At 44.8% G+C, this 16,793-nt stretch overlaps 1 protein-coding gene across 2 annotated transcripts in view; it reads left to right on the forward strand.

Annotated features, from left to right (window-relative positions):
- LOC115021339 (nectin-2) overlaps window positions 1-10,777 on the forward strand; it is a 74,657-nt gene extending 63,880 nt beyond the window's left edge. The window contains exons 7-10 of one of the 2 annotated variants that reach the window (XM_029451721.1): window positions 7,732-7,864; window positions 7,985-8,042; window positions 8,135-8,221; window positions 9,245-10,777. In XM_029451721.1, coding sequence (XP_029307581.1) covers window positions 7,732-7,864; window positions 7,985-8,042; window positions 8,135-8,221; window positions 9,245-9,451 — 485 coding nt within the window. In that variant the 3' untranslated portion in view covers window positions 9,452-10,777. The remainder of the gene's footprint in view (window positions 1-7,731; window positions 7,865-7,984; window positions 8,043-8,134; window positions 8,222-9,244) is intronic. The other variant, XM_029451722.1, reaches the window with a different exon arrangement.
- The last annotated feature ends 6,016 nt before the right edge of the window (window positions 10,778-16,793 follow it).

Below are 16,793 nucleotides of genomic sequence, written 5' to 3' on the forward strand. Positions count from 1 at the left end.
CCTCCCAAGGCAACTGAGTGTGCTTTGATGCACTGTGGCAGGGAACACACTGTCTCCCCAGAGAGGGGGAGCGCACACACACACACATCATACAGAGCTTTCCCATTACCAGCACACATACACCCTCACACGCACACTCACAGTATGTGCACCCAGATGCAGTGTCAGTGACATACATTTAATCCTCGGATGGTTGAAATGTACAAGATTGAGCTCTGGAATCACAGTAGATTAGACATGACCAGCATCACTGAGCTGCACACACACACACACACACACACAGTCAGTGTTTCCTTCAGTCAGATAGATACAGTCCGTTTGAAGGAAGCCGCTCATCTGGCCGCGTAGTCCAAACGAGCGCAATCAATGTAATCAATCTTCAAGAATCGACTCTGTGATTAGTTTTGTGCTGAAATGAATTGTAATGGCGCCATGAGTGCAGCTGAATAGTAAATGACAGTGATGGCGATGGTGATTGTGGTAGTGGGTGTAGCAGGTCTTCAACTGCCATAAAATTAATGTCAGAGGTAGCTGCAGCACTCAACTCTGTAGCACTTGCATTGATTGTGAATAATTTAAGCGCGTGTGTGTGTTCAGGCCTGCAGCTCATGTATGTCACCTGGCAGAGAAGCCAACTCCTTTACTTTCTGTTTTCCGTCCTCCTCTTGCTCCCTCCGTCCTCCTCTTGCTCCCTCCGTCCTCCTCTTGCTCCCTCCGTCCTCCTCTTGCTCCCTCCGTCCTCCTCATGCTCCCTCCGTCCTCTTCTTGCTCCCTCCCTCCTCCTCTTGCTCCCTCCTCATGCTCCGTCCGTCCTCTTCTTGCTCCCTCCGTCCTCCTCTTGCTCCCTCCGTCCTCCTCTTGCTCCCTCCGTCCTCCTCTTGCTCCTTCCGTCCTCCTCTTGCTCCCTCCGTCCTCCTCTTGCTCCCTCCGTCCTCCTCTTGCTCCCTCCGTCCTCCTCTTGCTCCCTCCCTCCTCCTCTTGCTCCCTCCGTCCTCCTCTTGCTCCCTCCGTCCTCCTCTTGCTCCCTCCCTCCTCCTCTTGCTCCCTCCGTCCTCCTCTTGCTCCCTCCGTCCTCCTCTTGCTCCCTCCGTCCTCCTCTTGCTCCTCTTGCTCCCTCCGTCCTCCCCTTGCTCCCTCCGTCCTCCCCTTGCTCCCTCCGTCCTCCCCTTGCTCCCTCCGTCCTCCCCTTGCTCCCTCCGTCCTCCTCTTGCTCCTCTTGCTCCCTCCGTCCTCCTCTTGCTCCCTCCCTCCTCCTCTTGCTCCCTCCCTCCTCCTCTTGCTCCCTCCCTCCTCCTCTTGCTCCCTCCCTCATCCTCTTGCTCCCTCCGTCCTCCTCTTGCTCCCTCCGTCCTCCTCTTGCTCCTCTTGCTCCCTCCGTCCTCCCCTTGCTCCCTCCGTCCTCCTCTTGCTCCTCTTGCTCCCTCCGTCCTCCTCTTGCTCCCTCCCTCCTCCTCTTGCTCCCTCCGTCCTCCTCTTGTTCCCTCAGTCCTCCTCTTGCTCCCTCCGTCCTCCTCTTGCTCCCTCCGTCCTCCTCTTTCTCCCTCCCTCCTCCTCTTGCTCCCTCCGTCCTCCTCTTGTTCCCTCAGTCCTCCTCTTGCTCCCTCCGTCCTCCTCTTGCTCCCTCCCTCCTCCTCTTGCTCCCTCCCTCCTCCTCTTGCTCCCTCCGTCCTCCTCTTGCTCCCTCCGTCCTCCTCTTGCTCCCTCAGTCCTCCTCTTGCTCCCTCCGTCCTCCTCTTGTGCAGTTACCCATGTTGCTTATCAGGTTGGTGTATTACCAGAGACGTTGGGCAGGTGCACACGCAGCTTAACTTGAATGAATTGTCGATGGATGACAGAGTGTGTGTTTTACCAAGTTAACCTCTGGATCTAAATGCTACGATTTCTCTTTTCTCTTAGTGAGCAATGAGATTACATGTACTGTTCTTTATCTTAATCTCTTTCAGAGTCCATCAATTCATTCGGTCCTAATCTCATCTCCGGGCACTCTGCTGTGACCATGGCAGCCTTGTGTTTTTCTATCCCTCGAGTCTCGTGGGAGTTCAGAAGGTTCACATTTCAGCCGGAACCAGTTTGTCTCGTTATGTTCAAACCTTTGCTGAAACTCGAGCTTCCACTGACATCCTAAAATCAACAAAGAGAAAAGTCTGCAAGAGTAAAAGGGAATACCAAATCAAGAAATAAAGTTTGCTCCTTTTTAGAGACACTAATGGTGGTGGAGTGATCAAGTGCGGCGGATTTATATAATTAAATACACATTCCGCACTAAGAAGCATACTGAAGAGTGATTTGCAAGACGTGTGGGAGGAAAAGAGGGGAAGATGTCACGCAGGGAGATTCACGGGACAGTCCTTGCACATCGACAAGTCTACGGCCCGCTGAGCCAGCAGGACGCCTCAGGCTTTAGATAGTTGTGCTTAATAACTGTCCCTTTAAAAAAAGTCAAGCTAACAAATTAGGAATTAATTTGATCATCAGCTACAGTAGAATTGTTTTTCTGCTGCTAATCTCTTAAACCAATATCAACTACACATATATATATATATATATATATATATATATATATATATATATATATATATATATATATATATATATATATATATCAATCTTTGGAGGAGATTAACATTTCTGATTTTAGCGTTGGGTTATTAAAAACTTGTGTGTGCACAGGTTTGTGGAAGAGGTCGGGCAAGGGTAATAAAAACAGGCTTATCTCTACTCGTTAGGTACAGGAGATAAGAGATGCAAAGGGAGACGTTGCAGATGTGTGCGGTCGTAGTTCCGGGTCAAACGGGCAAATCCCAAATTACACCGGCGCTGGAGGGGGATGACAGGAAAAGAGGGATGATGGGAGTGAAGGAGGGATGGATGGGAGGGGAGGAGGCAGGGATAAATGCAGCAAAAGCCCCGGCATGTGCGGGGATGCTGAGGGATAGGCCAGCATGTTAACCTTAATCCCTTCAGGGAGAGGCGTAAAACACACAGGAAGAGAGAACACGGGTGGAAAAGAGAGGGATGTGAGATCTTTGTCTTCGTCTCTCCTTCATCCCCTCAGTGTGTGATCAGCCAGTTGAAGGCAGCAGCCGGGAAATCCCTCTACTTATCTGAAGCCAGCGTCTTAATCACAGCCTCCATCTCACTTGGCTCTTCCTGCTCCTTTTCCTCTTTTCATTCCTCACCTCCTCACCTCCTCACCTCCTCACCTCCTCGCTCCTCGATGTCACTCCCCCTCGCTCCGGTGTTTGGACCCCGTCGTCTCGACTTCACTCATCTCTTGACGAATCCTCTTTCGCTGAGTTCTCCCTCCTCATTTCAGCTTTTGCGTCAGTGACTCATGTGCGCTAAGTTTTCCAAGGAGTGCTGATCTGTCTCCTGAACCCCCCCTCCCCTCACACACCTCCCTAAATGTATTTGGAGACAGAAATGAAGAGACTACAGGTGAAAGTTGGCTGCAGAGCTGCGGCCTGTATTCAGCCGTGCAGCCCCGAGCTCCAGAGGTTTCTGTGGTGTTTTCAGACAGTTTCAGCCAACCATCCAGGCTCATCTCCTCTTCCTTCACTCCCACTCCATCCTCCCCCTCCTCCGTGCCCCGTGGGAGAGTGGTGGTCTATGGTTGACTGACTCGGCCAGGCAGGCAAGGGTGAGCAATGGAGGCTCACATGGGGTGGGATGTGTGTCTGACTGGATGGTCCCTGCACTGATCTGCTGACAGAAATGGATCTGACCTTTTTAACTGAGTTGGAACTGTGTGTGAAAAGACACCAGCTAGAATCGGTGTTATTTTGTGCGCATGCTCATTTCTCTGTATGTTTAAATATGTTTGTGTATGTTTTTGTGTATGCATGTGATGTTTGTCTGGAGGGGGAGGCAGCGGGGGCAAAGGGCACGCTGCAGACTGTGTTTGTGTAAATATGTCAGACTGAATGATGAGGATACAGCAGAGGATGCCAGCTGCTTATTAATACAATGTCGTGTGTGTGTGTGTGTGTGTGTGTGTGTGTGTGTGTGTACATATATTTTGTGTGTGTGTCTATGGCCTTAATGTACTCTATATGTGTGGGGAAGTGCTTGGCTGGTTGTACGTCCTTGGCAAAGAGCTGCAGGGATTTAAACGGGCCTATCAGACATACAGTGTACACACACACACACCACACACACACACACACACGCACACACACTCTCTCTTTCTCTGTCTGGGATGTTTCATTAGTACAAGACATGGCTGGTGTCCAGGGCCAACACAGAGGGCACGCTCTCGAGTTGAGCCATTCACTGCACCTCAAGCTTTAAAATTGGCCTCTTTCCTGCAGCTCTCTCTTCTCTATCGGAGGTTCTCGGAGAAGAAGGAACCGCTTTCTACCTGAACCCCGCTGAGTGTAAATGACTTTGCTTGGATAATGACGCCTGTGAGATGAAGCGAGGGGGAGGGGGCGGCCTCCTATAGAGTTTTAAAAAAATATATATCCCCGGAGCCAAAATGGAGGAGGGAGCGGTGTGACGATAAACAGACATGGCACTGGAATGAGGAAGCAGCAACACTGGAAAGACCGGGCAGGTATAGGGTTTAGAATGAATGTGCCCTATAGCTGCGCAGTGGGTTGGTTTTAAAGCGGCACAGCACCCCCATGTGGCAGCTGGGTCACACTACATGCATTTGAATTTATGTGATTAGATGTGTTTGAGGCCAAATTGCAGTTGCAACAGTTGGAAATCTATTAAAGCCTGAAAGCCTGCTGCTGCTTCACTTCCAGTCTGTCTCTGCTGAGGTTTTGGGAAGACGGTTTTATTTATTTTTCTGTGTTTTTACTAGCAAATCGTCCCTCCCAATGCCCATTAAATTAATTAAAGGAATAATTCCCCCCCTGGAGAACCGTCGTGACTGTGAAACATGCCATCGTAAAATGTTCTCCACGCAAAAAGAAATCTGACTAATTATTTAGTATTGTTCATTTTAAAGATCACATTCATTCCTTTTATAACCCAAAGTCTGTGCTTTATGGGCGAGCTGAAACTAAAGTGTGTTTTACAGGCTCACGGTTAGACACCTTTTTAAATTCACACCGTTGTATGAATAATTAGTTTTAATTTCCTCTCCAGCATAAAAGCTGCTTGTCCTCTTCACGTTATTCCAGAAGTGTAGAGCTGCAAAGATTCATCAATTAGTTGTCAGATGTCATTAGTTGTTTTGATAGCTAATAGTTAGTAGTTTGAGTAATTATTTAATTAAGGAACAATAATTCAAAACTCTCTGATTTCAGCTTCTTAAATATATTCTGGTTTATTCTGGATTTAACTGAATATATTTGAGTTTTGAGCTTTTTTTTTTTATTTTCTGACATTTTACAGACTAAACAATTACTTAATTAATTAATAAAATATTTGTTGCAGCCCTACAGAAGTGTTAGAAACCACCAGTAACATCTATTCTGTAAATCTAGTGTTTTAGGTCATTTTTAATTAATTTATTTTAATTTTTTGGGTAATTTGTATATATATTTTATATAATTATATATTTTATATAATTTATATAATTTCTAATTTATTATATTAGTTTATTGTGGGAGAATTGTATCACTTTACTCTAATGCAACCTTTAAGAAGAGAGATGTGTTATGTGTGTAATATCATATCACCTTGATCAATATAAGGAACATATCTAGTCTCATATCTCATCTCATATGTCCATCACGTATCCTAATACAAAAGTCCACTTTGCATCTCTTATGATAAGTCTACTAAATGCAAATCATTAAATGTGCAATATATATATATACACACAGAAACGCAGCCTAGTGTCGTGCAGCCTTCTTAAAGCAAACGTATAATTCCTGTTTGATTCGAGTCTTGAGAATAAAACCCATAACTTCTAAATAAAACTCACATTGCACTCAGATGCAAGAGTCGTGGAAGTGTTCGTCCCTCCTGGAGCAGAAAACTACTTTAAATGCAATGAGGGCACCACATGTTGCTTTAGCGCTGGGGGAGAAAACAATGGAAAACGTATTTGTACCCCACAGAATAAAACCAAACAACACAATTAACTCTGTTCACCCCATCAAAAGAAGATGTTCTGTTTATTACATCCAGGGAACCTTCTGGTTTCATCGTCAGAGAGGTACAGCGCAGTGATTATTGTTGTGGCGCCGCAGATTAAGGTGCACATTGTGCTTTTCATATTGAAGGTTCAAATCCACTTTGATTCATTTCTTTTTTTTAAATGTCATTTCCATGTTTTCATTTTTCAAAATTGATGTTTTATGAAGTCCATTGTGTCGACGGTTCACAGGGACCCCTTTTGAAATCCGGGCTTTTTGAATAACGGAGCAGAATAAAAAGCGTAAAAGAGAGAAGCTGGTGTTCAACAAGGGTCAGCAGTAAGAGAGGATTCACTGGATTGTAAAGGAAAAGATCATTTGGACACTTTTGTTTGTGCAAAAGAATGAAAAATATTTTCAGGACATTTTGAAAGTAGTCTATTGTTGGAGAATTATAATTAGAGGACGAACAACATTCAATCATGACCCTTCCAATTACTGGGATCAGGGTTTGTTCTCATCAAATGAGCTTCAGATCCTCGCTGCCCTTTAACAACCCCTCATTAGCATAATCCCCTGGGATTCTAGGGGTGGGGGGGGGGTGGGATAATGAGCTAGGTTGCACCTTCAGTAAACAGTGTGTGTGTGTGTCTGCTCATGTTCAGGATGGTCATGGTTCATTAGTGGAACCTCTGCATGATTCCTCTGGTTCGTCTTAATCACCCATGTGATTCAACTCTCTAATCAAAACCCTTTCTACACACACACACACACACACACACACACACACACACACACACACACACACACTCTCTTATATATTCATTCTCATTGCTGAGTCTCTTTTTTTTTATAAGGCCCCCCTCCGTCATGCTTCTGACGGTGTGGTGTATCTGGTTTTGCACGATGTGACTTCTCATTAATGTTTGTTAAATCAGTGGTTCCCAACCTGGGGGGCAGGGCCCTTACAGGGGACACAGGATGCATCTGAGGGAAAGATGACGAAACATACTTCTGTTTTACACGATAGTTTTTACTTTCTTTACTTTGAGTGTCGAGGTTCATTCCTGACCTTGGGAATACATGATATATGTAAATATATTTAAGTGTAAGCCCCCCGAGGAGGGTCAGCTGACGGTAACTTAGTTCAGTCACATTAATACATTTAAAAGCTTGTTTTCCAATTGCTCATGTAAGAAGAGCCGAGTACAAGGTAGAACAGCTGTTGCAGGTGACGGGGAAGTGGACACTGCAACCAATGAATGTGTCTTCTCATGCTGGGAGAAGAACGTGATGCATTCTGCGCTAAAGAGTCACTTACTGTAGAATTCCTACAGCTTTCAGTTGCCTCTCACAGCCCTCTTCTTTCCCCTCTAAATGAATAATTGAGAGGATCGATAGGTCGATGCCACACATCATGTTTATTGGTTCTGAGCTGTTGCCGGGCAAAAAAACAAAAACTCCAGGAAGCTGCTGACAGTCCGGCACATAAACCCATAACCCCCCCTCCCCCCCTTAAAACACTAACTGTTGTTTTTTCACTTTGGGTTTCTGAGGTGCTGTTACTGTTGGACAGAGGCAGGCTAGCTGTTCCCCCCCGTTTCCAGTCTTTGTGCTAAGCTAAGCTAACAGCTGAAGTCTGAGCCACACGTGTAGCCGGATCGTGTCTGATGTTTTCTTTCTCCTGTTTTTCCAGGTACTCGTCTTCCAAGCAAGGGTGCTACTACCGGCAGCATCATAGGCGCCATCATTGGAGTCGTGATACTGTTGGCCATCATTGGAACGGCCATCGCGATGTACCGCAAACACCGAAACAAGCTCAGCGGAGAGTAAGTGTCTGTGTGACTTCACTCTCGTTGTTTGTTCTGAGTGTTATCTGCAAGTTGTTCTATGAGAGGATGTTTCATACTTTTGTGACCAGACATCTCGGTGTGTTTTTGTCTTTTCAGCGGTCCACCCAAGCACAAGCCCCCTCCCCCCAAGAAGACCAACGGCTCCGCTAGCAGAGTGAGTCACCATGGGCAAATCCTTGTTCTACACACAGCAGAGTTTACAGATTACATCTCCTAATATATTCTGTTTGACGTGTGCGTCCTCAGCAGCCAAACGCAAGTAACGTCCCGGTGGCCGAGAACACACCTCTGCAGAACCAGTACTACAATACCCAGAGTGCCGAGCCGGTCACGGTAAGGGAACATGCAGAGCTGACATACACTCCAGATACTGTGACTCCAATGTGCAGTATTATGTTTTATATATATTTATTTCTCTAACTTTGAAAACCCAAACCTTTTATCAAGGTGACGTCTGAGGTTATTATTCATTAATTACAACTGTGTGTGTGTGTGTGTGTGTGTGTGTGTGTGTGTGTGTGTGTGTAAAACACCTTTAGAATATTCTGTAACACCAAACAATTAAAAAACATATGCAGACTTCAAATATTATGCAGTGTTTAATTAACACTTTGCACAATGTGGAACATTTTTTATTCTATTTTAAGCTTTTTCAAAGGAAACATTGACGTTTGAAAATATTAATGAACTTTCAAATAAGCAGATCATTAATTTCAACTTTAGTCCATTAAAATAAGATCTTTTTAATTTTAATAGCACATGACCTGTTCATGAAAATAGGAGAACTGTGGATGAGCTGCAATCTGTTGTTAGACAGAAGACGATCTCAGATCAGCCTGACGGCAGAGACGGCCCTTTAGTGAGGTCTGCAAACGAGCTAATTTCAGACGCCACTGACTGGAGGCTGATAAATCTTTGGGTAATGGTGTGTTTCGCTGCACAGCTGCAGTAGTGTTAGAAATACACTGATTAGCTTGAGGACACAGCTGAAGGAGGACACAACAACAGGGGGCTCCTTATTAGGTTTTCCCAGAATGTGAGGAGATGATGCAGTTCACTCCTGTAATGGGTTTATAAGATGTCCCTCATCTACGCACATTAAACTACTCGTTGAGCATCAATAAATAGTTTAAAGTAGTATTTTTACCTTAAAATATGCACAGAAAACTGCTGTGTCATGTTCTAGCGTTTCAAAAACGGATGAAAGGAAAGCCTGAATTCAAAGATATGTTGTGATCCAGATGTTTTACAGAAACTAGAGAGACTTTAGTTTTCTGTCACTCCAACGAGTCGACAGTGTTTCAATTCCATCATACGTGAAGGATGACATGTTTACTGTTGCCTTGTTGCTGGAAGGACCTGGATGCGTACCATGACGAGGAGGATCATGCTGAAGAAGAGAGGGAGCACTATCACTCTGCTGCCCCCTCTGGCTGGGATGACCCCGGGAACAATGAGGTCCCGCCTCCTTACATGCGCACAGACAGCGACCCCCAGGACTATCATCAGGGCCCCAATGTCAACCGTGGAGAGAGCTTTGTTTCGCCCGCCATGTATGTGTGAGAAGACACGGAGGAGGTGTGTGTCTGTGTAAATATATGTGTGTGTGTGTGTGTGTGTGTGTGTGTGTGTGTGTGTGTGTGAGAGCATATCATAGCTTATATAAGAAAGGGATAGCTTGAGCTCTGTGAATGCAAAATGTGAAGACGTGTGAATGTCAATTTTATGCAGAGTTTTCAGTTCTGTGCTGCAGAGAAGGAGTTGTTTTGCCATTTTGTTTCAGAATATTTATCTGTGGTCAGGTTACCAGTACAATGAGATGATCGGGGGTAGTTGTGTGTTGCCAATGTTTAATGAAACTGTCATTGTTCAAATGTAGGTCAATCAAAGATGCATGTTTTAAATACCGTATGCTGTGTTTAAATGTTACATCACAGTGAGGACTTGAACACATGTTAAGGACACTGTTGCATGGTAATAACATGGGCCTGATGTCAACACTGCACTGCCTTGTATTAGTGAATGTGGAGCCATCACGTACATTATGGTTACTTGGGTGGCAGAAATGCAAAGTGTGGGCATTACAGGTTGCCTCCGTCTCGTACTATTCGTCTGTTGTTGTTGTTGGTCTACAAACCCAGCTGGCATGAAGCCGGTGTAAAACAGGCGCCCCGTGGAGAAGCTATTAGCTGCAGTTAATCGGGCCGAGACGAGACTCGCAGACTGGGATGACATCAGGGTGTAAACTGCAATGTGGGAGTTAATTGCAGCAGTAATGTACTAAATGTTTGATTTGTATAGTTTTTGCAGCTGATCTTTGCCTTCCTTGTGAACATTCAGTGATACTTAGTTCACCTCAGGTGGAAGGGGACATCATTTAAGAGCTAGTGGCTGATTTAACTTGATTGCTTTTTTTTTTTACTTGCACCCATCCTTCATTAAAGCCGTAGTAAAACAGAACAATGAGTAGCCACAGCGCTGTAACTTTTGTGCCTATTTGTCTTTTCTTTTTCACTTTGTCTACCAGCATGCTCACGTGGATTAGGATGAATCTGGATTATGTCCATTAAATCTGTTCCGATTCATCTCTCTAGTGGAGGATTAAATAGTTTTTTATGGAGTTCAAACTGGGGTTGACACAGAGCCTGCTAGTATACTGACGTCCGTCCATTATCAGGGTCAAGGGTTAAACTGGTCAGTAATACTTTGTCCGATTATAAACCCAAAGGTCTTTTTGTGTTGCTGTTTATTTGATCAAATAGCCTTTTTTTTTTAAAAACATGATCTATTTTCTCTTTTACTGAATGATGTTGATTTTAATCTGTTGTGCTCGAAATGAATTATAACTTGAAATTCGTTGTGATGGTTGAATAAACATTTAAATTGTGATCCTGGTTGAATCTGTTCACTGGAGTTATTCATTCATTCATTTCTTCTTTGCAGCTGCAGATATTTTCCTACTTAGTTGTAATTCCACCATTTCACCACCTGGTGGCAGTATGGACTGAAATATAGAGGGGGTGGGGGGGGGGGTTTAGCACAACAGGGAGTCACATATGTCGCATATGCTAAAATATAATGCAAAATGATTTTGAAAATATTAGCGCCTTAGTAATGAGTGAGTATTGTCACTTCACTACATTGATCAGTGCATTACGAGGGAGCGGAGACATCTGCAGGTAGACTGCAGCTGCAGTACCTGCAGATGTCCATGTGAGGGCTCTAGCATTGAAAGTCTGAAACTGCAAGAGGCGTTAGCATCACACCCGATACAGAGGCAGACGCTTGTTCTCTGCTTCCTCCCCTCATGTCTGACTCATCTTTTTCTATCTTAAGATTCATTTCCTCCAATCCCGTACTCTCAATCCATGAAAAACTCTTCTGGCATGAGAAGAGGACCAATTTTAGATCAGCGTGATTCATTTCCAGCACTGACACTGCATCAAAGGAGGCAGAATGTGCAGCTTTTATAGATGCGGAATATCAGGAGTACATACATCGTCTTCCTGCACCACTTCCTCTCATGTTGAAGCCCCTTGTGTCCTGCAGTGCATCCATATTAATTAAGTGCAGCGGTGTGCTGAACGAGCGACGCCTGGTGCAGACTCTCCTCGTGCTGCAGAGGAAGGTGAGGCCTGACTAGCAGCCCACCATGACTCTGCAGTCTACCCTCTGCCTGTATTGTCGTCACACAGGTAGATGGAGATTTCTAGAAGAACTGGGTGTGTGAGGGCTTTACTGCTGACTTTATGTGTTTTGCAACTGAAGGCCATTCAAGACTAACACCAGCAAGGTCGGCTCGTGCTGCAGAAGCACTGAAAACTCCCACTGCTCTTAACAATATGGTAACTGACTTTCCCTCTGCACTTTCAGTTAAAGGTGGCTTCTATGAACATGGTTATTTATTCATGTGTTTCTTCTCATTAGAGTTGAGCTGCGGCTCCCGAGTGCTGACTTTGCACCGTACATTAAGGTGCCTAGTATATAAATATCTGGATCAATAAATATGATCTGGGGATGGAGTCGTAACTCTGGCTCTGTGTGTGTGTGTGGATCCAAGGAGTGTTACATTAGTCTGGTGGGAATGTACTGAGCTATAAAGATGGACAAAGAGGAAACATCGAGATTTAATAAGTTAGTTGGAAGTGTTTTTGAGGATCAAATGTTTGAATTTAACCGACTAGAACAGATTTTTCAATGGAAACTGTTCTCACGCTTCGCTGTGTTACTTTTCAGTAAACTAGCAGTGAGTGCAGCCTTATGGGATTAACAGACTTTGTGAATCGGCAGACAGGTAATGAGTGAGGGAGAAGGCAGAGAATAAACCTCTCATGCCTTCAATGCTGCTAAGCTGGTTAAAAATAGAGGCAGAAGAGAGGGATTGAGAGATTCGGCGAGGACAGAAAAGATGGGGGGGGATGGAGGAAATGGCTGAGCAAAGTAGGTAAGGAGGGATTTACCAGGTGACCTTGACAGTCAGTAGAACAAATGTGTGGCAACGCACGTTGAAGGAGCGCAAAGAAACCTGCATCCACGTTGATCCTGAGTGATCTGAGAGCAACCAGCAATTTAACCTGATTGACAATCTCTGCCAACGCTCATCATGTGTATGACAATGATGAGCATGTTTGGCTGCATGCTGTTGGCTTGGTTGGTGAGTAGACACACACACATTTATAAATGCAGGCCTGTTTTAGCCTGACGAGGCGGAGGACACCTTGATTGACCTTGAGTGTCTATTTTAAGAGCTGGGAAGAAATCCAGATTAAAGCATACTAGTAGAATTAAGAAGCAGCTGAAACATATTCTGTCCAAAGAGAATAAAGATAATTTGGTTCAGCGCTCTTTAGATGTTGATCTGAACCTTCATCAGCTTATAAGAGGATGAAATGAACACATGACTTCACCCCCGTGGAGACAGAATTTGTGCGTCTGTAGTTTTTCAGGTGCTGATATGTATTCTTAATTAAGATCTCTAAGAAGATTATAAATTAGGTAGCCATTATTGTTTTTGCAGAAAGTAACTGCAGGTCTACAGCTTTCTCTCCATCTCTTTCTTTTCTTTCTCATTCCTTCTGGCATCATCTCTCAACGGGGCCAATTCTGTGAACACCAGGCCAGAAGGACAGACTGTGAGAGAGGAGAGCAAGAGGACGAGGGAGGCACGAACGCTGGCACCATGGTGAGTGACGCTGTCGAGACGCCCTCGCAATAGGGGAAGGCATGTGAGTCTGGAGAGGAATGGAAAGAGAAACTGATGGCGAGCGCAATAGATAAGGGGCACAGGCTGTGAAGGAGGGCGAGAATAGAGAGAGAGAGGCTTTGGGGGATTAAAGAGATGAAGGTGGAGGGCACTGAAGGCCGACGGACAGCTGGGGGAGGCCTGGCTCGGCTCAGATTGGTTCAAATTTGTATGTTACTCATTTCCCAATGTTCTCCCTGTGAAAACTTGCACATTGGGTTATTGAAATTGATTAGTGAAAACATGTACACACGGAGAATGATTCTACTGTAAAGTTCAATATTACAGCGCGCTGCTGTCTGCATGCCCGAGGCAGGACCAGCACTCGCATACTGAATTCAGCTACACCCTGTTTTGTACATAACATGGTGGTGTAACTTACAACTTTATTCTCTCTGTGATTCTGACACTGTGCTCAAGTCTGAATGTTTTTGTCTTGGAAAAGGTGATGACTGTTTTTACAAGATGACTGCCGTCGTAACAGAATCCTGCTCATATTGTTGTAGAGGAACTAGAGAACCTTTACTAAGGCCAATGGTGCATTCACATGCTCCTCGGAGGGTCGTAATGTGGAAGCAACACGGGCGCTACGAAGTGTTGTGTTGTAACGCTCGGAGCGTTGGCGGCTGTTTCCAGGTTGTTTTTCAACCTTGATGAGGCGTTCACATGTATTCTCCCATTTAGGAAACTATTTCCTCCCGACACCACATGAATGCAGCACGAATGCTTTCTCTTGCAATGAAACGAAACATCATTTGTGTGTCCACCACGTGATTCAGAAGCATAACGGGTTCTTTCTGGGCCCGTGTTTCACCCTTCAGCTACGTTTCAGGAACATCGGGACAATAGTGTTTCTGTAATCCTGCTGACAGAAAGACGAACAACCCGTCACGCTGACAACACAAAACACATTCTACAAGATGTAATGAACTATGTCTAAAGAGGAGTAATGTCAGTTACAAAGCACAATGTATCTCACGTTTACTGACACAAACTCCTGGTCACACTGGACTTCAGCACCAAAACCTGGAGTGTGTTGAATTCAACAATGGTGGCCTTTAATTTGTACCAGGAGTTAAGTTAAATAAACACCCTTTAAAATCCTTTTTTCAATTAAAGAATATACAAGTGTGAATGCAGAAATACTGTTAAGTGTGTGTGTGTGTGTGTGTGTGTGTGTGTGTGTGTGTGTGTGTGTGTGTGTGTGTGTGTGTGTGTGTGTGTTTGCATGGGTTCCCCCCTGTGTGTGTGTGTGTGTGACATCTGCAGCTTGTTTCCCCGGGGCCATCGTGGTGGCAGTTGGTTTAAAACAATGTTTAATATTTAATGATGGTCTCAGGCTGCATCGTTCTTCTCTACCTGCTGAGTGGACTCCCCTTTAACTGCCTCCACAGTCACAGCGTGTCCAACATGCCCTTTAAATATCTTCCCACAAATATGTTCTCCACAATCGTAACTACCCGCTCGGTTGTTATCGGCAGAGGGCTGCTGGCAACATTCCTGTGTTGAAATGTAAGTGTGTGTGAGGGTCGTGTGACAGACGGAGAGGTGGCTGATATATTACGCATCCCCCACTCGCTGCTCTGCTGATATGCAACGTTCTCCCAGTCTTTTCATTTTCTTTGTTTTTCTTTCTTCTGCTTGTGTTAACAGAAACAATGGTTACTTCCAGCATGCCCAGCAACATGAGATCCTCTTAATCAAGTCACGTTGTGTTGAGCTCCAGCTCTTGTCCTTTCATACGTGGGAGTGTCTTCTCGCTCCTCCAATCACAGCCCTTAGACCTGCACTGCAGATGTAGGCAGTGGGATGGTGCGCACAGATGTGGACGTTCTTATATGTTGTTAAGCAGCTCCAGCTGGACAGGACGAGGGAGAGAGACTTACAGTTGACGGGGTTTTAGGACCTTTAGGCGTCCTGTAGGCACTTATACATTGCAGCTGAGAGAAATATGCTTTAATCAGCACGATGAGATGGCAAGTGATGGGCTCGTAAAACTACCCTTTTCTCCATATACTCGGTGGTAATTCATCCTTGTATAATGATGATGCAATAAAAAACTGACACACACAAATGGTAATGCCATAAACACGCATCAATCAGAGGATTCTGCATCAAGCTGGAGGTTGGGATGCAAACATTGTGCAGATTATAAACGCTAAATATATCATTTCATTATGTTTGAGGTTGAAGGTGCGTTCTTGACCTCAGGAACACATTAATATTTTAAACTCAAGGTGCTTTTATAGCTTTCGACCATATCTCACAGCCTTCTTAAGTGAATGTAAAGACTAAAACTTAAGCAGCAGTAGTGACAGAGAGCTGCTACTATGAGCTGCAAGAGAACAGCTTCAATGCGCTTTGGAAAACATTTTCCAAGTGTGTCGATATCTACTGGAGGGAGGAACATCATTCTTGATGTTTTGATGTCGGTGGGGGGGGGGAGAGCTGCCAGAGGCGTTCAATTGGGTTGAAATACGGTGCCTGTAAAAGCCCCAGCACACAGTGTGATTTATTTATTCATTTTCAGACCCTTCTAACCCTTCACGAGTTCTCATTCTGTGTTTGTAAGCGTCTGCATTCATTTATTCTTCCTTCTGTTTGTTGCGCAGATAATCAAATAAAGAGAAGCCACTTGAATCAGAGCCAAAGTTCACCACGTGTTTATAAAATGGACACAAAATGTTTAATCGGGATTATTTACAATGGAGTCAGCCGGGGTTACTCTGTGCTTTATTTGAGACTGAATGTGTAAAACCAGCCAGGCAAGGCCAACACACCACCACAGAGCCAAATGTTTCTTTCCCCAGTGATGACACAACATTTGAACAACCGAGTGCCTCTTGGGTTCTCATCCAAACTCTCTCTCCCCTCCATCAACCCTCATTCCATTCAATCCCAAAACACATTTCTGGGCACATGTGCAACCGCCCCGTCTCGTATACAAACACACACTGACACAGACACACCCATGGCTGCCAGGGAAACACTCGAACACCGTCCTGTTTCCACAGAGTGATGAATGGGCCCGGCTGATCATCCAGTCCGAGTAAACAAGCGTTGATTTACTAGCACAGCGTTTTAGCATGCGCACGCTAACATGGCATGAATCATGACTTATTTGAGGGTTAGAGCTACTCAAATTAATGAGGTGTGTGTGTGTGTGTTTGTCTGTGTGTGTGTGTGTGTGCCTCTGCCTGTTAGACTGCCAGGGTGTGTCCAGATGTTTGTTTCAATTTGATGAAGCCTGCAGCCACACCCACAGTTCTCTATAATCCTCCTGGAAACAACACGCCAAGGTTTGAAATTATCAAATGAATTTACAAGCACAGTCAGCAGATGTCACAAGGACACAAAGATGTCCGCCCCTAATTATATTCATGCAAGATTGAGTTTAACCTCTTAACATTAGTTGTCTACTGTAGGTCAACAGTGTGTAATATGGCAGAGCTTAATCCTAATTGACCCCTGCCACTGCCAGCGTCCTCGGGCTACAGGCAGCATTAGGAAAACAGCTGGATTGTGGGTTATCTGGCTGGAATAGGAGTTGACAGGCGCTCAATATGGGCTGCAAAGGAAAATATCATGTTTCTAATGTTTGCCCAAAAAACATTCAATCAAATCCAAACTCAAGGTTACTTGCTACATTGTTCCCTGGACCTT

Source organism: Cottoperca gobio, chromosome 16, assembly GCF_900634415.1.
Source record: "Cottoperca gobio chromosome 16, fCotGob3.1, whole genome shotgun sequence".
Lineage (NCBI taxonomy): Eukaryota > Metazoa > Chordata > Actinopteri > Perciformes > Bovichtidae > Cottoperca > Cottoperca gobio.